Consider the following 26,180-nt stretch of genomic DNA (forward strand, 5'->3'; position numbering starts at 1 on the left):
CTAGTGTGTGGAAACTTTTCCTCCTTCACATCTCCCTCCCAGGGGTGCAGGTCATGTCCCTATTCTTTTGTCTCTGTTTTTTCTTTTTCTTTTCCCCTACCCAGGTATGTGGGGAGTTTCTTGCCTTTTGGGAAGTCTGAGGTCTTCTGCCAGCGTTCAGTAGGTGTTCTCTAGGAGTTGTTCCACATGTAGATGTATTACTGATGTATTTGTGGGGAGGAAGGTGATGTCTATGTCTTACTCCTCCACCATCTTGAAGGTCTCTCTCTGGACTGCATTTTTGATATCGTTCTTGCTGGGTTTGTGAGTTACTCTTTTTCTACTTTAACACCATTTTCTTATAATACTCACAGGAGTATTTACCATTAAAATTAATGAAACTTAAGCTTCAGGGTTCTTCACTTTCATGGGTTCCTGTGAGGTCAAGAAATTCTTGTGAATTAAGGTGTTCTAGGTGGATAAAGGAAGCCAGGTTGCAGTCAATAAGCATTTCTGATAAATTACCAAAAGATTTCAGAAGAAGGAGGCTATCAAAATTATATCTAGCGAAACCTGGATCAATTTCTGAACATTCCTACCAACATCCCTTATTTCATACACAGATTTTTGGGAGGGGATCTTAGAAAGGGTGGCTGAGAATTACTGTCTTAAGGCAAGATATCAGAGTCAGAAAACTCTGAAAGGGGCCTAAATTTGACAATATTGGTAAGTCATTAGACTACAACACAAACTGGGTGAAAACAGAATAGAGTATAAGAAATGGGGAAATGTCTACCAAAATAAAACTATAGAAACTTTGAAATTATTGTTTTGATTCCTACAGTTCCATTTGTTGACAGTTTATGTATTTTAGTATTTTCAATTTAAGGCAGTTTTTATAGCACAGAGCATTGAAATGTTACTTTATAAATGTGGAAAATATTCTTAGCTGAAAACTTCCTAATAAACTTTTATTCTCGCTTTCAGGCGCCTGATCACAGATTCAAAAGTTAAATTAAAGTATCAGCATTTAATAACAAATAGCTTTGTAGAGGTAAGTGATCACGTAAGTTTTCCTTCTTTAAATAAAAGGAATTCTGTTTATTAATAGAAATATCAGTTTGTCTTATATAAGAAACACCTTTACAGTAACTTCAGTTTTTGTCTTCATTTATGAAGCATACCAAAATACCTTTATTCTCAAAGGAATGTGATAAACCAATAAGTAGATGTCTTTTCATCGATCTTGAGCTTTGAGAATAAAATTATTTTATAGTCTTCCTTTTTCCCTAGCAGAGAATTTTAGCTGATTATTAGTGATGTCATGTTTAATGATGTTGGGCACTCTAACCCTGCTATATCTCTGCTTGTTTTACCTTCCATTACCAGTAAACTTCGTTTAAAAAGAATTATGTAGTGTTTTTTTGTTTCTTTTTATCAAATATGTCTTAACAGAAGTTGGCAAACTATGGCCTGCCTGTTTTTGTAAATAAAGATTTATTTGAACATGCAGTTTTATTCTGTGACTGCTTTTGAGCTGCAGTGGCAGAGTTGAGTCGTTGCTAAAGAGGCCATATGGCCCACGGAGCCAAATATCTCTACTTTCTGGCTCTATGTGAAAGCAGTTTGCCAGCCCCTGTACAAGAGCACCAGTGTAACTTGGTATTTCAGTTCTAGAATGTAATTTTAATTTTTATTAGAGATTAAACTGAAGGTCAGATCTTCTAGAAAATAGCACTTTTTAGGAATAGTATATTTTTTGAAATGGTCAATAAACTTGAGTTCTGATGGACTGTTCCTTGAGCCATGTTTTGTCTCATAATAAAAATACTTCAAAAGTTATATTTCTTTTGATGAATTAAAATGGAATCTTTGCTGGGGTTTAGGCACTGGCTTTTGTTCTTAGAAGAGCTGTCTATGGTCAAAGAGAGAAATTCCACGTGTATCCCTCAGCTTGTTTCATACTATTCTATAGCATGTAAACGCCTTCCCTAAGTAGAAGCGTATCTTATTTTCTTGTATCTTTTAAAATTGCCCTGGAATAGAACCACAGACAAATTGATGCTTGTTAATGATCGCATAATGGTGATCATTTATTTTAAAGTTTTCAGTGGGATTTTGAAGATAGAATAAGAGATAGGTTATATATTTTATAATACCAGGTCTTCAAGGGATGTATAATCTTAGAAGAACAGTACGTCCAAAAGCATTGCTGTAGGAGACTAAGTATTGGTGGCAGGTTTTTTTGTGTCGGTGACACCATCCCCACTTTGTGATAGTGAGGAAGTAGTATAAATAATTGCATGGTGTACTGGAAAATCTTGCATCATGATTTAATTTGCTGTCATTTTTTATGTTCCAACTTGTATTTCAGTGCAATCGACTGTTAAAGTGGTGTCCTGCCCCAGATTGCCACCATGTTGTTAAAGTCCAATATCCTGATGCTAAACCTGTTCGCTGCAAATGTGGGCGCCAGTTTTGGTAAGCAAGTGATTTCCTAAATTGGAGTAGTGCACATAGCTTTTCTATTTATTTTTGTTAGTAAAATAGTAGAAAAAAAGCAACTATACCCCAATTTTAAAAAAAGAAAAAGAAAAAAAATAGTAGAAAATATTCTTTATCTGAGGTCGGTGGGTGATGTTGACTTTAAATAGTTTGTATTTCTTTTAAATAAAAATTAGATTAAAAAGTCACATCTTAAGATAGTTTTTCCTCTTCGTTGCTCTAACTTTTGGATTTATTTTCTTATGGGAAAAAAAATGCGGCTGTAATCACATTCTCTTGTGTGCTCCAGTGGAACGTATATGGCAGCAAATTTAAAGATCTGGGACAAAAACTCAGTTCTCATTTCTTTTTTTTTCAAGTTTATCTGTTTTATATTTATTATTACATTATTTATTGTAAATTTTAAAAGTTCTTCTCATTTCTGATTGACTGCTTATTTTGTCAAATTATGTTTGGTTCCCTTATAGCTCTTGATCTGTTTTCAGGTTCTCTCTTAGGAAATAAAATACACAGTTAGGTGTTTTGTTTTGTTTTTATTTTTTATTTATTTTTGCGGTACGCGGGCCTCTCACTGTTGTGGCCTCCCCCGTTGCCGGGCACAGGCTCCAGACGCGCAGGCTTAGCGGCCATGGCTTACGGGCCCAGCCGCTCCGCGGCATGTGGGATCTTCCCAGACCGGGTCACGAACCCGCGTCCCCTGCATCGGTAGGCGGACTCTAAACCACTGCGCCACCAGGGAAACCCTTGTTTTGTTTTTAATTTCCTTTATTCTGACAAGTTTAATCTTATTCCTAAAAATATGCAGAAAATTTGGAAAGATAAGACTTAGTTGATAGATGTGCTTTCTTTAACTAAGAGTTCTTCTATGGGGTCCCTGGCCACAGCTTTCTTGGTAACCTGGATTCCTGGGAGTGCTATAGCATACTCTTTAGCCTTTGAATTTTAGGTTCAGTTTAGCAGAGAATTTCCAATATCACGTATTAGAGAGTGAAGATGATCTTCCATTCCCTTATGGATCTTTTAGGAATGAGAAGCCAGTCAAGCCAGGGGGCTCTGTAACTAACAAATAAACATTTTATTGGTATTCCGTATCATTCTTTTTTTTTTCCTCAAACATCTATAGAATTAGACATATACATCATTAATAACTAAATATTTCCAAAAAGAGTAGGTAAACTCATAGAGATTAAATTTATGTAAAATACATGCTATTTTGGTAAAGATTAAATATGCATTATTGTTTCAGAGTTTACCCTGTAGACAGAGGGTAGAATCTGATTCCTTACCTAGTTTCAAATATACTTTTAGTATGAAATATTTCAAATACAGACTTAAGTATAGAGAATAACGAGTACTTGCATAGTTACAACCCAGCTTAATCAGAGTCATTATTTTGTTTGTTTTTGTCTAGAAATAAAACCTGACAGGTATATTTGAAGCTTCTTTTTTTTTTGCGGTACGCGGGCCTCTCACTGTTGTGGCCTCTCCCATTGCGGAGCACAGGCTCTGGACGCGCAAGCTCAGCGGCCATGGCTCACGGGCCCAGCTGCTCTGTGGCATGTGGGATCTTCCCGGACCGGGCACGAACCCGTGTCCCCTGCATTGGCAGGCGGACTCTCAACCACTGCGCCACCAGGGAAGCCCCATTTGAAGCTTCTTGATGTTCCCTTCTCCATTCCATTCCCCATGTTCATCTCCAGAAGTAACCATTATCCTGACTTCATTTAAACTGATGTAGCACTTTATTCTTCTTATTTGCAAGGGATTTTTAGCATTCCCAAATTACTTGATTAGCTAATTAATCAGCCATACCATGGTTACTTTTTCACAAGAATTTCTGTTTATTCTTAATTTATACTTTTCAAACAAATGTATATACCATGTGCCTAGAAAACAGAAAGGGATTAGCAATTAATCTAGTCTTAGAGAATATGTAGACATAGTCTTTTGCTTTATACCTTGTTTGGTACAATTTATCTCTACTGGCTGAGATTCATTTGTTTGGATCATGCAGAGATATGACTTGTTTGCTTCCCACATATTGCTTACTGTGCATTAGTACTAAAGTATAGAATTACCCTACAAAGTCATTCTTTAACTCTTCATTTGGAGTGTTAAATAAAATATTTAATATATGCCTATGGCAAGCGTTGGTTGAAATTTAAATTCAAATTATTGAACATGATTTCATTTTGGTTTCAGTTAGATAGTGGTTGCAGCAAGGAATTATACGTATTAAAAACTATCAGAAAAATACAAATCTAACTATACTGATTTTATTGTCTTTACAGTTTGGTAGCTATTTAAATAGTCATCTGTTATGAAATTGTCATCATAGAATGTCTTCATGCTTACAAGTCATTCCTCATTTCACACACAGACACCCAAATATGTGTTGGTCCCAGTACTAAATGCTAAATAATTTACTGTAGAATAGAATAGGCATGGTTCCTGTCCTTGTATTTTGCAGTCACTAGAAACTGGTGAAAGTATTGAGGAACTGTAAAGCATGAAGTTGTTTGTTTGTTTACTTACAGTAGGTAGGACTTAATTCTTTTAACTCTTGTGTCACTTAACAGCTTTAACTGTGGAGAAAATTGGCATGACCCTGTTAAATGCAAGGTGAGTTTGCCTGGCATTTTCATTTTTAAATAAGGTAGTAGAGTACTTCTAAGACTTAATGACTGAAAGCCACAGCCCACAAGTTTGTTATTTATTCATTAGTAAATGGAAGATAGTATTTTGCCCTTTTTATTTCAGGTGATCTTTGCAAGTATTCAGGGAACATTCCTTAGGAATAAAGTCATCTCCTGATTATTATCAAGATAATGAGGGTTAAGGCACCTCCCTTGGAAGGCTTTGTAATTAGCTAAGGGGAATGACACACCTTGCAGCTGTGCCTCTCCTTGAGCTCTAGGTTCCCCACTTAGCTTCAGCCAGAGAAAGTTCTCCTTTGGTTGATTTTTTATGTACCTGGACTGGATATGAGAATCACAGGATTTCTTGGTTTAAAAGGTAGTAAACCCAGTGATAGTCTTATCCTTTGGTTTTTACATTTAAGCTTGACTGTATTTAAGTGTTGATGTAATTTGCTATCCTTGAGTCTTCTGTTGTACTGAAAACGGTTCCTGTTTTCAAACAGTGGTTGAAGAAGTGGATTAAAAAGTGTGATGATGACAGTGAAACCTCTAATTGGATTGCAGCCAACACAAAGGTTGGTATTTTCCTTCAGTAAACTCTTGGTATTGAAACGGATAAGGATAGGTGTATCAGCATTAGCAAAAGTAGTAAGTTTACCTAATAAAGGGCCTTGTTTTACCTTTTTCTTGATTAAGGTTTAGTTTTTATTTTCAGAATTATTGCCTATTAATAATTTGCCTTTGTTTTACTGTTTGAGTTTATTTTATTGATTACTATAGTGCAATACGCACGGTACTCTGCTGTAGAAGTTTTCTTCTATCAGAAAAGCAGTAGTTGATAATTTTCCTACCCTGGGGTTTGATAATATCTTTTCATACTGTTCTTGGCTGCCTTTTAGTATACAAATGTATTATAGAGTTTTTTTCCACCTAGTTTTTTTGTTTGCTTGTTTGTTTTTTTAACTAGGCTATATTTCTGTCTTTTAAAATCCCCAGAGTTTAACTTCTAAGGAGTCATTCTTTAGGGCAGTGTTCAGTCAGAATAACCGAGTAACTTCTTATTATGTAACTGAATTGGGCTTAACAAGTTTAACATGTTTAACATGTTAAACTTCCAAAATATGATTTATTAAGAGACTTGAATCCTGAGAAATAGAAGCTTTGGGGTAATATGAGTATCCTTGGTTTTTTGGTTTTTATTTTTTGAATAACATTGGTCATGATACTAGTTTCAGAATTCAGTATCTTTATGCCATGAACCACTTCTTTAACCCTAGATGAATGTCTTACAAATGCAGATAATCTTGAGCACCCTTCTTTTCTATCACTAAGTATTAAGTAAGCATTTGAATCCAAACTGTGTACCCAGCTAATTTCTTTTTTTTTTTCTTTTTTTTCTTTTTTTTGTGGTACTCGGGCCTCTCACTGTTGTGGCCTCTCCCGTTGCGGAGCACAGGCTCCGGACGCGCAGGCTCAGCGGCCATGGCTCTCGGGCCCAGCCGCTCCGCGGCATGTGGGATCTTCCCGGACCGGGGCACGAACCCGTGTCCCCTGCATCGGCAGGCGGACTCTCAACCACTGCGCCACCAGGGAAGCCCCCCAGCTAATTTCTTAGTAGAAAATTGTGTAAACGTTCAATCTTACATCCTATTCATATAGGAAGTGACTTGGGTGATGGATAATAGGGCTATTCATGGGCTATTCATTTTTATTATTGTCTTTCATATATGAAGATGATGTTTTAAAGACTGTTGAGTTGTTTGACCAGAGTTAGTTACAGCTTTGCACTCTTCCATCACTCAATCTCAGGATACTGATAAGAATGAGTGCTTAAATGATGAAGGCCAGCACATGATTTTATACCATTAGTACTCTGCTCTACCCAAAAAGATTAAAATATATGTATACATTTCTATCTCCCAGAAAGCATTAGCAGTAAAACAGTGAGTCCTGTGGCATAAAACAAATGGCCACATCTTTGAGGAATGTAGTTTTGAAGTTGATATTTCTGTGCTCTCTAAAACCATCATGATAAACATTCCTTATGGCACTCAAAAAAACCTAACTATAATGTCAGGAAGTGGTTGCTTTTGTTATTTTTTAAAACTTTCCTGGTAGCCAAGCATTCTTTTTCAAAAATTGAAGATTTCCCCACCAGAAATGTTCATTAAAATCCCAGAATCTGCTTTCAAACTAGTATTTAGAATAGGGCAGTTATATTTTCCCTAAGTAGTTTGATTAAACTGTAGCCCTCTTTCGGCATCTAGAAAAATCCCCAAGTACTCTAAATCCCCAAGATGTTTAAAATAGGGAGTATAGGCTTGAGTATGTTTTGAGTTTGTTTAGAAGGTAGAATATTAAGCAAGAATGGCAATTTGTAATAACAGATTTATCTACTTGGCAGTTTTGAGATGAGACTGAGGAGTTTTTCTCCTGAGACATTTCAGAAGCTTATTTTTTTTATTAGCTTTTTTAAAGGATTTGCAGATTGTTGGTATATTAAGAAATTAATACTAATTAGTTAATTATAGCTAAGAAATATAGAATGAAACAGATATATTAGGCCTGGAATTTGCTTCTTTGGGAAAATGTATGTTTTTATGTGAGTGACTTCAAAAATTTGATTGAAAATGTATAATTAAATATTGCTGTATTGACCTATTGAATTACTATAGTTTATGGGTAGTGTAGTCTGTTCACAGTAGCTGAATTGCAAGCAGTATAATGGGTGATACTCTCGCCCCGTTATGGGAGTAACAGATGTCAGATACAAAAATGTACAACAAAATCCAAGCTTTACATCTTATAGTTTTATTAAAAATAATGAGTAAGTTTAATTTTCTAGATTTTTCAAGAGAAAAAAAAAGTGCCTGCAGGGTAATAACTTTGGCTCATTACCAACCGAGAAAATGATACAGTCTTGGAAAAAAGAAAAGTGATCTCTGTAGCACAATTGTAAATGGACCACAAGAAAGTTGGGAAATTCAGTAGCCACAAAAAGAATTTACCAATCTTGCTTGCCTGATTCCTGAGGCCAAATTGCTTGGGTTTGTATCCTGACTCTACCATTTGCTACCTGTGTGACCTTGGACTAGTTTCTTTAAAATTTTCTTAGTTTATTCATCTGACAGATGGAAATAGGAGTAGGGCCACTATAAAGATTGTGAGTTAATGCATATAAAACACTGAGTACAGTGTGTGGGATACAGGAAGTACTCAATGATTATTTCTAGATGACACTGGAAGGATATATTATATTTACATGGAGAAAATGTTTAACCTCCCATAAAACTATGATTAGTATGTGTTTGGTTAAAAGTACTTAAAATGTTTTTGTCTCCCAACCCCACTAAAACAAATCCTTAAGTTGTTAATAGCCAGTAATAATAACTCATTTTCAGTGGTACTTATTAAGTGTTTGACACTGAGTGCTTTACATGTATTAATCACAATAAATATGGTATTTAAAATAAACCAAATCTAAAACTGGCTTCTCCTCAGTGTAGCATTGACACCAACTTTATAGTTTCTCTTCATAGGAATGTCCCAAATGCCATGTCACAATTGAGAAGGATGGCGGTTGTAATCACATGGTCTGTCGTAACCAGAACTGTAAAGCAGAGTTTTGCTGGGTGTGTCTTGGCCCTTGGGAACCACATGGATCTGCCTGGTAGGTTGGGGAAATGAAGGGAAGAACATGTTCACATAAGTATGTGATATATCTGCCACATATTATGAATAAGGTTTCTACCTCATGAAAATCACCATCTAGATAAATGAATACAGTGTGTGATCAGTGTTAAAAGTATATGCAAGATATCCAGAGAGAGGGATTAATAAGGCTTATCTCACAGATCATATAACAGTTGAGTTGAACTTCAAGGAGGACTAAGGGTTCATTTGTTTAAAAAGTGGTAGGAATAACAGGGCAAAAAGAGCCGCATGAACAATGGTAGAATGATGTGAAAGTACATGACTCATCCAGAAAAGAGTTGCATTGTCTAATATGTCTTTCTAGATAATAGTTGAAAACTAAGAGACTTGGCAAAACCCCTTCCACAGTTGTGTTTTAGTTACCTTGCACCGCCATTAGACAAAAAATTTGTTCCAACTTTAAAAATTGGAGAAATTGCCCAATGCAATCCAGATTTTTAGCCTCTCTTTGAAACATAGGAACAGGCCTGCATTTCTGTTTGGCAGAAATCACCTGGAATCGATTAGTAGCCCTTTAGATGGAGCCTTTACTTTGCAGTTTGTTTTCCCAAGACCGGAGCTTATTGGCATTTTCATATATCATGATGGCACTAGTCACATTTGGTAGCAATATATACCTTTGTTCCAAGTACGTTTCTTATCAATTTGGGAAAAATGCAAGTTAGATTGAGGATGCCTTGATGCATTTTTCTCAAAATGAGAAAAATGGGAGCTAGCACATCTCCCGGTAAAAGTGGAAATATTTTTGGGTGTTACAGTATGCAAATTGCCTGTTTCATTCATTTGTATTACTTGGCTGTCTCCTATTGGTGTTGAGTGTGTGGCCGCCCAAATTGTGGGGAATAGGAAAAGAGAAAGTAGGCTGGGACCTAAAGTAGTTTGGACATTATCAGAAGGATTTTAACTGGGAGTGACAAGATTAGATCCGCAGTTCAGATGAGAAGATTCTGTATTATGTGTTTTACTTACATACGTTATCTGGACATTGTGACTGCTTTGTAGAGCGTGGGTGGGAGGGGAAGAAATTGCAAGTTCAAGACAAGATGAGGAGGATCTGAACTTAAGACAGTGGCAAGTCTTCCCTTTTAGATTCATTAATTAGAGGAATAGTAAGAGGGATTATTTGTCTGAAATTAATTCTGAACCAGGTAAAAACTAATTGCTTAGATAGAAGTAAAGAAAGTGATTTTACCACTGTCAGAGCCAAGGAAAGGTATTTGGGGTATAGGTACTCTAGGCTTTAGGAGGTCAAACTGGGGAATTAGTGTTCCTGGAAACTAAATTCACTCAAATTTATTTAAACAAGCCTAGTGAAGGGGAGAGGGAATAGGAAAGAGATATTAAAGAGACTCTGTGTGTGTGTAAGGAAATCTCTGATCACAACTCAAATTTTCAATGAGCTGTATTGAAAAATGGAAAGGGTACAAAACAAATGATGGATACAGAAGAATGAAGAATGGCCTGGACCAGGGATGTCAGAAATGTTGCCTGTGTCTTTAACATTGCAGGTATATCATGCTGTGCTTTCTTGTTTACATCTGAAAGTGCCTCAGAAATCTTCAAAAAAGCATTCCAAGTAGCACTATCAGTCATCTGAGTTAGAAGTATAGATGGGCCCTGCTTGTTTTCTTGGCCTTAAAATTCTTAATGTTGGCAGATTAAAGCCCAGAATGACTTGAGGCTTAAAAGTATCTGAAAATATCAAAAGGAAAGTATAAAAGGATGTATCAGATAGAAAGAAGAGGTGTTAATAGTTGACCAGTAGAGGGCAAGAAGAGGTAGTCTTTGGGCTAACTCGAGTAGAGTAATTATTGGTAAAAGAGGATTATAACCCAGGCTGGGGGAAAATTAATAAGTCTCCTGACTCAGATGATTTGTGATCTGGGTTACTTTAAAAACTCCAAGATGAGATCAGTGAGCCATTGTTGGTTATTTCTGAGTACTTACGGAAAATGGAAAGGTACCAGAGATTGAGAGCAGACAGAATGTAATCCCAAATTTCCAAAATTTCTGATTCCACAAGCTGCATATGAACTGTATAACTTAGTTTTTCTCTTATGTGAAATTCCAGAATCAAATGGTATTATTAGGTTGATGGATTAGGGAATGTTTGGTAGATTTCAGCAAGGTATTTCATTGTGGACTGAGAGGTTTGTGGCCTAGGCTGTGAATACGGACAGGGAGGTTTGGGATTAATTGAATGACCATTTCTTGGAGTACAGATAATAGGTTTGTGCCTTCTAGTGGAACGCTTTAAAGTTTTGCTGAAAAGCTTTGTCCTCATTTTTTTATTCACATCAACTATATACTGCTTTTCTGGTCAGTTGTACTAATGATTTTCTTAAACTAGTATAAGAATCTTGTATACATTTTGGGGTAACATCAAAGAGGGATATTGACTATATAAACCATTATAATCCTGAAGGACTTGGCAAGCTGGAATAATGAATCCAGTTTAACAAGATTTACATTAAATTCAAAATTCTTCTAAGAAGATTACTGTTAAAAGACTCTGAAGACATGAACTCACTAGTTAAGAGCATGGGCCTCAGTTGCCAGATGGGCATAAGTTTAGTTTCCATCTCTGAAGCTCTATTTTTGTGACCTTAAATATGTTGCTTATCTTCTCTTCATCTGCTCAATGAGGATAATATTTCAAAAGGTGCTTGAGGGGATTAAACGTGATAGTACAGTTGAAGTCCTTAGTAAGTTGGATGGTATGTAGTTCACACTCCGTGTGCATCAGCTGCTCCTGTAATGTAGGTTCCCATAAAAGAAAACAGAGGAACAAGGGAAGTGCCAGTTTTATACATCTCCACTCTGAGCTGACCTCTCTAGGAAGATTCAGTGATTCTTGTAAACTGTAATAGCGTATAAAGCACATAGCACAGTACCTGTTACATAGCAGTCTGTCAGCATTTGGTTTTCTTTGGTGTGTATACAAGTGAAAATAAGGTGAGTAATTCTGGAAAAACTGGGAATATTTGGCTGAATAACAGACAACCTAGGAGATGAGGTGATCTCTTTCTTCAAAAATTGAATTAGAAGTTCAAACTACAGTTGGTAAGTGGAAGTTCTAGAATAAGAGTGTTTTCTAATGATTATCGGTAAGCTGAATTGAATGGACTGCCTCAGGAGGTGGAGAACTGCCTGTTACTAGTAGAGAACTGACACACTATTATGGAAAGGATTCAAACACTAGGGGTGTTTGTTTGTTTTTTTGCACCTCAGTTTATCTGTGTAAAGGAGAGTATTGGTTCTAAGTAATCTCTAAATCCAGGCTAAAATTCTGTGATTTGTTCCCTTTTCATTGATTTATGGCTTTATGGAATCCTCTTCACTTACTTTAAGGTACAACTGTAACCGCTATAATGAGGATGATGCAAAGGCAGCAAGAGATGCTCAGGAGGTAAGTACATTTATTTTCAAACAGTTGAACAGGAATATGCATTTTATGTTGATGAGGGAATGATTTAGCTGGAGTGTTCAGTTCTGAAAGATTTGTTGAAATGACACTCCAGTAAATACTGGGTATCTGTGTACCTGTAGAGAGGGGATCTTATGCAAAATGCATATCAGGAGTATTCCTATTTATAAGTTTGTTTGCATTTTTAAAATTAATCTAGCACACTTTCAGGTTTCAGTAGTCTTCAGTATCAAGACTTTCCCTTCCCAGCAAGGAGACTAAAGAACAATATTTGTTAAATGGCACTGCTGCAATTTATATGCAGTCTTACTTCTTTTAATTAATTAATTATCTCATTGTTCCTCAAGAAGCTCTAATGATTTTAGGTGAGCTGATTTGGAATGAACTGTCTCAGGAGGTAGGGATTTCCCTCTTACTGGATAGGGAAATAACCCACTATTGTAGTAGAAGGGATTCAAATCCTAGGTGTGGATTAGATTCGGTAACACTTTTAGTTCCTTTCAGCCTGATAATTCTGTCATAATTGTAGAATCCTGGAATTTAATCATTCCTTACATTCATCGATTCTGTGTTGGAATTCCCCAGTTGTCCCCCCAAAATCTTTTTAAATGGCTCGTCTTGCCAGGATGCAATCCAAAACAAAACCTGTTTGTTATTGTTTCACTTTTTAAATGCTTCTCTAAAATTTATTATAATTTAAATTACCATAAATACAAAGGAATATATTTATATAACCTAGGCAGTCATATTACAGACATTCAAAATATTTGTGATCCTTTTAAAGGAGGAAAAAAACCCCACAAATTCCAATGTTGATTTAAATTATATTTATTATAATACGACTTAACTATGTTTAAACATAAAACTAGCTGTAAACTCTTAAGCAACTATACAACCAAACCAAGAAGACCACAAAACCAGTGGAACTCAAGTTAAAACTAATTTGACAGATAAGTTATTTGCTGAAATTAAATTACTGTTGATAGACTGTTGTCAGACCAGGTTTTTTAAATTTAGGGTTACCCGTACTACTAAGTGCCATGTGATAATTTGTTCTCCCACCAGTTTTCTATATCTCACCTATTGTACATTCACCCCTACAGTGCATCAAAATTTGATTTGATCAGAATTTATTATTAATATATTCTTTTATCACTTATTATTCTCAACTCTGGTGCAGTTTAAGTAATCCTGCTTGATGCCAGTTTTAGCCATTTCACAAATGTAAGACCTGAAAACGTTGATTCTCATAAGTTCATTCATATGGCCCGGAGTGTTTGTGTTTTCTTTAGGTTATTATCAGATTTTTAATACTTAAACATTCCATGGTCTGTTTAAACCAGATCATTTGGCACCCCTACTCCAGTTTTGTCTAGCATCCTTAGACTCCAGTTTGAGAAACATCACCCCATGTAATCTTTATATACAAAACTCTACAATGACAGTCATGCTTTTCTTACCTCCCATTTGGAATCAATTCTACCGTTGCATTTTTATTTAGCTCAGTTTGTCATTGCATCTCCTTCTGTTTTGGGTTTGTTTGTTTTTAAATCTTAGCCCTCATGGCTTTCTGCTTCTGTTTTAAGCAGTCACAGTTGTTTTAAATTCTGCTGAAGAGACCATAAATTTTCCTAAAATTTTCTTCTAATTTTGATAATATTTTTTTTTGAGTCCATAGAGAACTGTTCTGTTTCTCTTATGCTGCATTACATTTTTCCTAATAACCATGTTAGACTTTTAGTTTTTACTTATCCTGAATGAAGAGTAGTCTAGTTAGATCTAGCCAGAATATGGTATTTGCTGACAACAAAAAGTATATGGGTTATCCTTGGCCTTACCTGGTCTGCATTTGGGTACTGGTAGAATCCCTTTCTGAGGTCCACAGGGAGGGTGGATTATTGAGCATAGCTTCTAAGCCCTGCTAATGTGTAGATTGTAGATGCTAGAATGCATTATTTTTCTAGCTCATTTCTTTTGGACTAAACTAGAATCTTCTGATCCTTTGGGTGTACAGGGAAAAATTTCATATGAGTGCCTGTATTTGTTTGTTTATTTAAGTGGGAGCCATATCTCCCAGAATGGAGCACACCATTGCACACATCTAGCATATTCTTTCCTCACTTCCCCTACTTCCATACTCAGGCCTAGTGTTTTCTGGGAGTTGTAGTTCTTAAAAAGTACTAGAAGGTTGGCACACACTACAGAAAGAACATAGATGGTACTTTGAGTGCCTTGGAAGGATGTTGCCTGTGTTGTAGAAAGTTGTTGACTTAATATACTATGCCACAGTTATGACAGGGGTGGACATTTGAATTTTCTTTTCTTTCTGTTTTTAATTTTTATTTATTTTTTTGGCTGCACTGTGCAGCTTGCAGGATCTTAGTTTCCTAACCAGGGATCGAACCCAGGCCCCTGGCAGTGAGAGTCCTTATCACTGGACCACCAGGGAATTCTCTGAATTTTCTTATCTACTAGACTTTCTTTCTTTTCATATTAGGTGCTAGAGATAACAAGATTATTTTCTTTTTTTTTTGGCCAGCTGGGCCTCAAGGCTTGTGGGATCTTAGTTCCCTGACCAGGGAATTCCCTGAATTTTCTTATCTACTAGACCTGTGAGTTGCCAGATAGTAAATATTTTCAGCTTTGCAGACTATATAGTCTCTGTTACAATTACTCAATTCTGTCCCTGCTCTTGAAATGCTGACTCAACCATAGACTTAAAAGAGTGGGCATGGCAGTATTCCAAGTTAACTTAGTTTACAAAAATAGGCAGCAGCTGGATTTCACTCACAGGCCAGAGTTTGCCTACCTCTGTTCTAAGCAGTCAGGTTGTTGTTTTGTTTGTTTTTCCAAAGTGTTTTCAGGATACTGGTTGCATTTCTCAATCCAGATTCTGGCATTTGATTAAAAATGGGTCTTATTTGCAGTGTTGGTGTGGGTTTTCTTTCATGTTGATTTTAAAGGTATTTTAGTGATGCAAGCTGTTTGAGAATTGTTGGTCACATTAAATCGAATGCTGGTATCGTTAAGTCCTGTAACATACATTTTAATATGTGATTTAGGTTTTCCATTTCATCTTGGGAATTTGACAGGCTTAAAAATATTAGTGCTTTGGGGGGAGATAAAATGCCAAGCAGTTTATTTTCTACATATTATATTTTTAGATATAATTGGAGTAATTTTCCATCGTGTAAGCATTGATTTAAATACCTACCTGACTGCTGAAATAATATGGCTTGTGTAGGTTTTTTGAGGTGTTTCAATGTTGTATGATACTGGATCATGTGATTGGCTAGTTATGTGGTTCAGAGATAGTATTTCTAAGCAAGAGACCAAGCATAGGGCCTAGTAGTATCTGTGCTGTTAGTAGGCTTTAAGGCGTGAGGAGAGGAAGAGGAGGTGATAGTAAAAGAAAAGAAATATGTATGTGTGGTAGGAAACCCTTCCATGGTGGTTGCATTTAACAAGCATTTATCATTTTCTGCGTATTAGGTGCTAGAGATAACAAGACGACTTTTTTTTTTTTTTGGCCAGCTGGGCCTCAAGGCTTGTGGGATCTTAGTTCCACCAGGGATTGAAACTGGGCCCTTGGCAGTGAGAGCAGAGTCCTAACCACTGGACCGCCAGGGAATTCCCCCAAGATTACTTTTTTAAAACTGTATCTCCTCTAGAGATTTACAGTATAATGGGAGAGACCTATGTGAATTCTTTTTGCAGTATGATAAATAATATAAAACAAATTTAGACCTGATATTTTTTATATATATATATTTATATTTTTGTAATACTTCATGTACTTTAAAAGACTTCATAAAACTGTAGTACCATAATTATGTTTGTATATATATTTATTGTATTATTTTATAATTATACTATATTATATACTTAAAGCAGTACTTTGTTAATATCATCAACTATCCAGTGTTCAAATGGTCCCCATTTATCTCATAAACTTTCTTTTATAGTTGGTTTAAATCAGGATCCATACAGGTGCACAAGTTGGATGTGATCCTCTAATCTATAGGTCCTTTCAGTTTTTTGGTTTTTTGGGGGTTTGTTTTTCTTCCCTTGCCATTTGTTTGTTGAGGAAACTAAGTTATTTTTCTTGTAGAATTTAACACATTCTGGATTTGCTGATTGCAACTGCCTGGTTTTATTTAATAGGTTCTTCTATCCCTGAATTTCCTGAAACTGGTGGTTAATTCTAGATAATTGAATTCAGACTCGATTTGGGGAGGGGTGTGGAAAGAACACAGAACACTTAACTGGTGGTACTGTATAGTTTCTGTTCCATTATATTAGGTGTTATATGATGTCTGGTTGCCTCTCTTTTGTTTTCTACTTTAAAATATTGATGTACCTTATTACATACCACAGAACAGAGCTATCCAGTAGAACATTCTGTAATGATGGAAATGTTCTTTATTACCACTGTCTAACATGGTAGGCACTGACTGCGATATGGCTGTTGAACACTGAGGAACTGAATTTTTTACTTTAATAGCCACCTGTGACTAGTGGCTGCTGTATTGGAAAGTACAGCTGTAGGACATTCAAAAAATACTAAATAACAAAGGTAGCAGTAGATGTTTCTTTGTTCCCGATTTTAGCCTAAATTCCTATACTGTTTCATCAGTAAATATGATATCAGCTTTTGTGTATATATAATACATTTGTTATAATTATGTGACCTTAATTTTTCTTAATGGGACAGCGATCTAGGGCAGCCCTTCAGAGGTACCTGTTCTACTGTAATCGCTATATGAACCACATGCAGAGTCTACGCTTTGAGCACAAACTATATGCTCAGGTGAAGCAGAAAATGGAAGAGATGCAACAGCACAACATGTCCTGGATTGAGGTGCAGTTCCTGAAGAAAGCAGTTGATGTCCTCTGCCAGTGTCGTGCCACACTCATGTACACTTATGTCTTCGCTTTCTACCTCAAAAAGAATAACCAGTCCATTATCTTTGAGGTAGGAATAGTTACTGAGTGGGGAAAAAAACCACCTGTGTGTCATAGGACTACTTGCCTTTCATAGATATATAGAGTTTTAAAGCTTACTCTCTGCCCAAAAATGTGGATTAAAAGTTTAGTGTTAAGGGTTTCCCTGGTGGCGCAGTGGAAAGGAATCTGCCTGCCAGTGCAGGGGACGTGGGTTTGATCCCTGGTCTGGGAGGATCACACATGCCGCGGAGCACCTGGGCCTGTGCGCCACAACTACTGAGCCTGTGCTCTAGAGCCCGCGTGCCTAGAGCCCATGCTTCGCAACCAGGGAGGCCACTGCAATGAGGAGCCTGCGCACCGTGGCGAGGAGTGGCCCCTGCTCGCCACAACTGGAGAGAGCCCTGCGCTCAGCAACGAAGACCCAACACAGCCAAAGATAAATAAAATGAATAAAAATTTTAAAAATTAAAAAAGAAAAGTTTCGTGTTTATTAGGAAGATACAAGAAATTTAGATTTCTTGCTGTAAACTACGTTCAAAGTGATGTGGTTTAGCCAGCTAGTGATTTAGTGTGCAGGCTCTGGAATTAGCCCTGAATTTGAATCTTGACTTCATCACTTTTTAGCTCTGTTGACTTGAAGCAAATTACTTAACCTCGTCTATATCTCTATTGTAGCATGGGGATAATTTTTCTATAAATGTTAAGAGGTTTAAGTGAGACAATCCATGTTTAATGCTTATGTAACACCTGGCACGTCGTAAGTTCTTTCAAAAGTCTTTATTCAGGCAAAACTAATACATGGTATTAGAAGTTAATATGGTGCTTGCCTTTCGTGGAGAAGTAATGACTAAAAGGGGGACTTTTAGCAGTAGAGGTTTTTCAAGTAGAGATGCTCATTTAAAATTGATGCATGCAACATTGATGTTGATAGATGGCTGGGTAATAACAGTGACTAGTAGATGGGAATTTATATGGGTAAATATATAGAACTAGCCATAGTAGTAAAGGATAACAAAATTTTAATCTTCCATACAGTGTTCTCTTATAAGAAGTAGATAATCTAGCTAGATACAAAGAATAATGGGTTTCTTATTTTTCCTCAAGCTTTAGCCAATAGCAGTTTTCAGAACTGGAAGATTCCAAAAACTTTTTCTTATGTCCTTTCAGATTGTCCTTAATATTCTTCCAGAGGTAATGGATAAATCTTTAGTTTTTTAATGTTTAAAAAATTGTCCTGGACAAGAAAAAACAAGTTGTTAGGGGTGAAAGTGATGAAGGGCTTTACAGGTGCAGTTAAACCACCTGTGAAAATTACAAAATTGGTGTTGAGCCACAGTCTATCAAGGAAGCAGCTAAGATGGTTTATCTTTTAGCTTTCTTTTGAAGGCAAAATTTACTATATATTCTTCTTCCTCTTACAGAATAACCAAGCAGATCTAGAGAATGCCACAGAGGTGCTCTCGGGCTACCTTGAACGAGATATTTCCCAAGACTCTCTGCAGGATATAAAGCAGAAAGTACAAGATAAGTACAGGTAAGGTTTTCTCCAGTAGTTGTTGAACAAAAATGTCGGCCACCGGTGGTCTGGTATGCCTTAGTGGAGAAGTTAGATGATGGTGAAACTTGGGTTTAGCATATTCAGTAACTGAGCAGCTGCTATGTTTCTCACAGATTGCTTCTGTCCTTTGGGCAACAGATTCCAGATAGTGCTAGTCAGGCGTAGGGAGGAAATCAGCCGTTTATCCCACTGGCTGATTCTGCTTCTTCCATGCAGTTTTGTCTATGTAGTTGCTGTCCTGACAGGAAGAAGGAGCCCCGAAAGGGCAAGTGGCTATTAGGATGAGGGGTGAGATTAGGATGCTGGCCCTAGCCTAGGGATCTTGTGGATCATGGCTGTTGACAAGTGAGCTACCCAGACTTTTTAAAGAGTTTTTCTAAGGAGAAATTTACTTTGTCCTACAGATAGGTCATACTTTAAGATATGTTACCACTTAAGTAAAAGATGCAGAATGTTTGCTTTCTCAACATGGAGCTCTTTCTCCCACAGTTGTTTTCTGGCAAATACTAATATCTTTTTAATAGTAGTAGAAATCTCTGGGAATTTGGAAGACTTGGAGATGTAGTCCTAAGTAACATTTTCACTTCCCTTAGCCAGCAATAGCTGCCACTAGTACTTTAAGGTTTTACAGATGTGAATAAATAACCCCTGAAACTACTTCTTCCTAAAACTGTTTACTTACCTGTAGAATGACAAGATTGAGTCAGATGATTTCTAAGGCCTTTATTTTATTGCTCTAGAATTAATTTCCCAAAACTGGGAACTTCAAAAAATACCTTTTTAAAATGAGAAATAGTCATGTCTTTACATCTAGACCTGAAAATGTGCCTCTTAAAAACAAAAACAGGTGCTTGGGGGAATTCCCTGGCGGTCCAGTAGTTAGGACTCGCAGCTCTCACTGCTGAGGGCCCGGGTTCAATCCCTGGTCAAGGAACTAAATCCCACAAGACATGCGGAACAGCCAAAAAAAAACAGCACAACAACAACAAAAAGCAGGTGCTTGGTTCTGAGTCTGAATAAACTGTAGGGACCTTAAAAAATAAGTAAATGCCTCTTTTTTTTAATTATTGGAGGCTGACAATGGGTTTTTTTTTTTTTTCTCTTTGATTACAGATACTGTGAGAGTCGACGAAGGGTTTTGTTACAGCATGTGCATGAAGGCTATGAAAAAGATCTGTGGGAGTACATTGAGGACTGAGAATGGCCCTGCATAAAATGAACTCTGAAAACTTTATCGTCTAGAGTGCTCATGCAATTAAAACAAACAAAACAAAACAAATACAAACAAGGAGGCACTAAGCCTATTCTGACACCACTGGTCTATAGTACCAGAATTCTGTTTTGTTAATGGAAAGTTTAAGTAAATTATATTGTAATAAAAAAAGGTAGATAAACCATTGTACAACAGTATTCTAGGCCGCCAACAAAAGTGTGACAGACACACTAAAAGCCCTCCAACTTTAACTTGTAACGTAGCTTCGTTCTCAAAGCTGACTCCTTTTTTTCATTTTCTTTTTCCTGAGTGTAGTACAGTTAAAATTTAAAATAGCTCTTTGACACTGCTTTTCATGTCCAAACCAGCCATTTTGTTGTACTTTGGTAAAGGACCTCTTCCCCTTCCTCCCCTGCACATACAGATACACCCAAACACGCAGACTGTCTCTTTCTCGTACCCCAAGGTCATGAGTGAATGATGAGTAGTTCCTTGTAAAGAAAATTCTTGGGGCGGGGAAGAGGGTAGGCAGAAAGAGGGGTTAAACAAACAAACAAAAAAAAAAACAAAAAAACTTTGTATATGACTTTTAAAACAAGAGGACAACACAGTATTTTTCAAAATTGTATATAGCGCATATGCATGGACAAAGCAAGCGTGGCACGTGTTTGCATAATGTTTAATTACAAAAAATATTTATTCTTTAAAAATCTTCAAGATTATGTCTTTTGCTGTGCATTTTCTTTCAGTTTGCTTTATCTTTCCAGGGTTGAGGGTTGGACTAAAAGGTGTGTTGGTTTAGCACCTCTGGAAGACCTATCTAGAGCTCTTTGATTTCCCTTTCCTGAGATTACTTTGCCCTCTCTGGTTTGATATGTTTGTTGCTAGCCATGGGCCTCATGCCCTGAATTCCCAGCTCCTGGTTGGGTATAGAGAAGTCAAGTTCTGACTAAATGCCATGGCCTGATAAGGGCTGCAACAGGGAGCTTTGCTGCTGCAATTCAAGAATCACCCAGTCCCTAACCTCATCCCTCTCCACGGCCTCATGCATCTACGTAAGCCTTTGTGTGCCCGTGTCATATAGCTGAAGGCTTCCTGTCACATCCAGAGGAAACATTTCAAAAAATTTTTCCCTTAATTGCTGCTTTGAGCCTTTTAAGATTTTAGTTATGGCTCTTCTCTCACCCCTTCTTTACGTTAGGGTGTCAGATAGAATGTTTTTCCTTTAAATATAAATAAATAGCCATTCACTTAGTTTCAGATTGTGAATTAAAAATGGCAGATACTGAAATTGCTTATGTGTGTTGCTGTGGGTTCAGTTTGAAGGCAAACACCCTAGAACTTGATATTCCCATCTAGTGCATTTAAATAGAAACCACTGTTTGCTTCTTTTCTATTGTCAGCAAATAGGAGAATTAATAACGTGTTTTAGCTGTGATGTCCATTTTTATGAAATTTCTACTAAGAGCTATGTTAAAAGTAAAGGGTGGTGGTGGTTTTATTAACTATGTATCTGTTTAGGCCATTCTTGCTGTGGTATTTTTCAACAGATTAGCATCCCTAAATCTGTCAGTTTTATACAGGAGTACAGAGTGAACTAGGCAACTAGATTGAGGTCTTAATACTAAATACCACTTGTGGCTGAAGGACCTCTTTGTCTTCCTCTAAATGTCTTGCGCCTAGGGAGTGTTTACCGTTTGTGAGGCAGCTTTGTCTGCTCTTGCATTGTACATCTTATTACATCATTGGGAAGTAGGTTCACTTTCCTCTGGCCTTTTGCCTAAGTTAGGCTTTGCTAAATCAACCCTACTTTTCCTTTTAGAAAAGGTTGTTACATGAGATGTACTTGCAACTATTCTTTTCCCATCAAAAATCAGTGAATGTTTGCTGAATATATTATGCTGCTTCCTTAAACCACTTGTTGCTTTAGGATCAACTTTACCTGTACCTTTTATCCTCCCTTCTCTTGCCACTTTAGGTGCAAATCTGAACTCGGTGTCTGCTTCTTCCGTATTCTCTTCTCCTCCCCTTTCCCTGTCAACCATTTGACTTTATTTTCAATGACTGCATCAATCTTAAAAGACATTTATCAAAACTAAGGATTTTTTTTTTAAAGAAAGCTTGAATAAGTTCCTTTCCCTGGTAACTTTGAAAAGCAGCCAGAGTTGCTATCTAGATATATGTGGTTCCATTAAAATGTTTTGTGTATGTGTGGTGTTCTTAAAAAACCTTACCAGTTAACTGCAGTATGTAAGTTTGAGTGTCATAAATCCTTTTTATATGCTCCCCTTACAAGAAGTATCCAAAAACAATGTGTGCACTTCATAATATCAGCCCCCACCCATGGAGGAACAGCGCTTTTTAGAGCTGCTTTCTAGTTTCAGTGTTGGCATATTACCTGAGGGTATAGCAATTGTGGGTGCATTCCCTAATTTGTATGGATCAAGATGAATTGGCATTTTCCATTTCCAGGCTTTTAACAGCTGTCTCCATATTTGACAGAATTCCCTGAGTTAATTGCTTTCATTGTTAGTAACTTCAGTGACCCCAGCTGGGATAGGCAAGCCATATTGTATGACAGCTTCCCTGTTTCACCTACCTAAGTCTTTCTGTCAGAGGGCTCTATTCATGGTCAGCACCAGGGTCTCCCTGTCTTCTTGAGGTCTTCTGAAAAGTGCATGCTTCATCTGAACAATTCATCGAGCAGTAGATGGACTTTAAATGATTTACAATAAAATGTCGATCCAAAGCGCAGGATACAAACCACAGTGGTAAAATTGAGTACTATATAATATCATCAGACTCTAAATTCTGTGTAATCTGCTGCGACCCAGATTGTATGTGTTTTATGTGTGTTTAAATAAATACATTAAATACACAGGTGTATACATACACACAAATATAACAGATCCAAGACTGACTGACTTGATTTGAAATGGTTGAATCTGCAGTGTACAATGTGGATCAACCATGATTAGGAACTGAAATTTAGTATAAGAGAGAAAAGGACTTGATGTAACAAAATCTTTTAGCTACAAATCCCAGTATAGAGCACTTGGGGGATGGGAGGGGGCGGGTTGGTGAGACAATCAGATCGGTAAATTGATTAAATGCTCCTAACCCTGTAATTTTGTGCATAGAGCACCCTGTGCTGTGGAAATAACTGTTCTTAGATTTTCATTGTAACTGGACTGTTCAGGTTGCCCAGAGGGAAAGAACATTCCTAATTCTAATAAAATAAACTTTTATTTTGTTATTCCATTAGTTACTTATGTTTATTTTTATAGTTAAAAAAAAAAGACGGTGGCCTAACAGTCACCTGTATTATGTGCCTTATTCACTGTTCCTACTTAACATGAAATGTCAAGGTTTGGTTCAGTTTCTTTTCAGGGAACTGTGAATGAGACTATCCCCAACAATTACCTTGGTTAATGAAGCCTTCAGAGCATTTTCTGGAAGACTTCCAATTTCTGTGTCTTGAACATTGAATTTAGATTGCTATTCATGTTGTAACAGTGATATTAAATGCTCAGTAGATGTTTGTCAATTTATAAAGATAAAATATTTAAAAAGTCATTCTCATGCTTAAAACTGCTTCACATTACTTCCACTTAGCTCACTTTTAGAAGCTGATATCTCCCATAGGAATGGAGGGAGAGTTGTCTTAAAGAGGTCCCAAAGTTGAGATCTTTGTTATTGATATTCTAGCCAAGTCCAGATTTTAGGACAATTTAATTTGGTCTTATTTGGATCTGTAATTATGAGAGTTCATTTATCACTTGTATCTTCAAAGCACTTTAACTTGTATCATTGTCTAAAGCAAGTGGGGTAGAAATTACTCTGTTTTATAAAAGAAGGTAAGGCTCAACAAGGTTAAGTAACTTGCCCAAGATTTCACAGTTTCTCCTGTCTGGGACTCAAGCTTTCTTCTATCTGATGAACATCATACTACCTCTTTGTATCATATTTTCTTAATCTGGTCTCAGAATGACCTAGCATTCAATACCAAGAAAGGTGGTTCTTATCTACGGTGTTGTACTTTTAAACCACATCAAAGACTATAAATGCCTGTCACTGCTACTGTTAGAGGAATGCTATGTACTATCTCTGATCTTCAATTTGCTATTGCAGACTTTGCAACTAATGTGGCTCTTTGTTTTGCCTCATCAAATCAGCCATGGATAGAAGAATAGCTCTTCCCATCTTGGTGATTAGGACAGGCATCATGAGAAGACTGTGTGATAGTTGACAGTAAACAGTTCAGCGTCATTTGATTTGATAAACAGGGGCCAAGAAATTTGCAGTTGTAGGTCTAGTTATTTCAAGTGAATTTCCAATGTGAAGAAGTTTGGATAGTCTATTGGAACTTGTTACAGAAGTTGTTTTGTAACTGAAAATGCCCAGAATAGCTCATTTCCATTTGTTTCTCCGCATTTCTTCTTGGAACTGGATGACCTATGGGACTTTCAGAAGATAAGTAGTGAGCGTTAGGGGGAAATCTTGGCTCCTTCAGAAACAGGAAAAAGTGTGAACACCTCATATTTTTTTCAGATTTCTTTGGGGATAAAGTTGGTGTATTTCTGGTTTATTTTAAGGAATTTGTTTCTCCACTTAATTACCCAAGATGAATTAGCTGACTCAAATGCTCAACTGGAAGTAATCAAATAGTGCCTACTGCAGGAGTGGAGGCAACTGTGGTTGATGTTTCTCCAAGCAATAGCATTTAGGCTGGGGAAAATAATACGAGATTCTTTTGAAAAGCAGTTTTCAGACTATGATTAAACTATAGATATGCTTGTTTAGGGCCATTTTCAGAGTAGGAGCCAATTAGTATGTAAGTCAGTCACACATTGATAGCTAGCAGCTCTAACAATGCCAAAAGCACAACTTTACTACCACAGTAATCCAGGGGTTTCAAGTAATACCAAGAGTCTCAAACTCAGATGTCTACAAGAACTAGGTAAATATTTTAATAGACTACCCTGGGCCAAGGGGACTCTTAGAGGAGCCTGTGAAATACACTTTACGTGGATTCTCTCAATTTTGAAATGGGCTCAAAGAACTGCACATGGGCCTTGTCATTTTCCGACTTGTGTTCCAATTTAATGTCCATTTTTTTTTTTTTTTTTTTTTTTTTTTTTTTTTTTTGCGGTATGCGGGCCTCTCACTGTTGTGGCCTCTCTCGTTGCAGAGCAGAGGCTCCGGATGCGCAGGCTCAGTGGCCATGGCTCACGGGCCTAGCCGCTCCTCGGCATGTGGGATCTTCCCTGACCGGGGCGCGAACCCGTGCCTGAACCCGTGCCTCCTGCATCAGTAGGCGAACTCTCAACCACTGCGCCACCAGGGAAGCCCTTAATGTCCATTTTACACATTGAAATCACTGAGAAACTTCAAAAGTACAAACCAAAATACACTATGCTTGAGTCCCACCCCATAGGAATTATGATTTAATTGCTTTGGGTTGTGTCCTGAACATCAATTTTTAAAGTCCTATCCCCATCCCCAACCCTGATGATTGTGCAATGCAGTCTGAGACCTGTAGGCAAGGTTGAGACCATTGATCTAGATACCTACATAGTTTCAAAGAGGAATGTAGTTGAGCACTCTAGTCATAAGGGACAATAGGACGTGGGGCGAATTTATAAGCTCAGGAAAGGGCCACACTGTAGGCCCTAGCTGAATGGGTTTTGTGGAATGGTGCCTCCTCGGGTATAGTGTAAAGCGCCCAATTTGTTTTTTTGTTGGTGTTTTGGTAAGTGGTCCACCTTGGAGAAAATAAAATTCACAAAACTAAAAGAACTGTAGAACTGATAAGCTCAGTAGACTATTCACATCAACTGGCAATATATTTTCTTATCAAGGGAGAGAGCCCTATCTGGAAGTAAATTAGTGTAGAGTCTGAGCAAGTTGTTGAGTGGTTAAGCTATCTGTTTCAAGTCAATGCACAATTCCATTTAATCACTTAAATTCAGAGCACTTGAAAGTCACAAATTTCTTGCTGTCACTTTCATTCTTTTGATGAACTTGTATGTTAAAAGACAGTGGATTTTCCTATTTTTATTCCCAGTGTAGTTGGCGTAGTAGAAAGAATATCAGTATTTCTCAGCCATAATTTTCCCTTTGTAAAATGGGGATACTAATAGGAGCTATAATTTGTTGAGTGCTTCTTGCCAGATGCCTTACTTATGTTATTTGTAT

The 26,180-nt window shown here is 37.0% G+C and overlaps 1 protein-coding gene across 1 annotated transcript in view; it reads left to right on the forward strand.

Moving 5' to 3' along the window:
• Nucleotides 1-20,699, forward strand: part of ARIH1 (ariadne RBR E3 ubiquitin protein ligase 1) — a 117,249-nt gene extending 96,550 nt beyond the window's left edge. Inside the window, exons 6-14 of the mRNA XM_065871591.1 lie at nt 967-1,033; nt 2,354-2,460; nt 5,064-5,106; nt 5,627-5,698; nt 8,663-8,793; nt 12,189-12,246; nt 16,979-17,239; nt 18,633-18,745; nt 19,883-20,699. Of these exons, the coding sequence (XP_065727663.1) occupies nt 967-1,033; nt 2,354-2,460; nt 5,064-5,106; nt 5,627-5,698; nt 8,663-8,793; nt 12,189-12,246; nt 16,979-17,239; nt 18,633-18,745; nt 19,883-19,967 (937 nt within the window). The 3' untranslated portion in view covers nt 19,968-20,699. The remainder of the gene's footprint in view (nt 1-966; nt 1,034-2,353; nt 2,461-5,063; nt 5,107-5,626; nt 5,699-8,662; nt 8,794-12,188; nt 12,247-16,978; nt 17,240-18,632; nt 18,746-19,882) is intronic.
• The last annotated feature ends 5,481 nt before the right edge of the window (nt 20,700-26,180 follow it).

Source organism: Phocoena phocoena, chromosome 2 (genome assembly GCF_963924675.1).
Source record: "Phocoena phocoena chromosome 2, mPhoPho1.1, whole genome shotgun sequence".
Taxonomy (NCBI): Eukaryota; Metazoa; Chordata; class Mammalia; order Artiodactyla; family Phocoenidae; genus Phocoena; species Phocoena phocoena.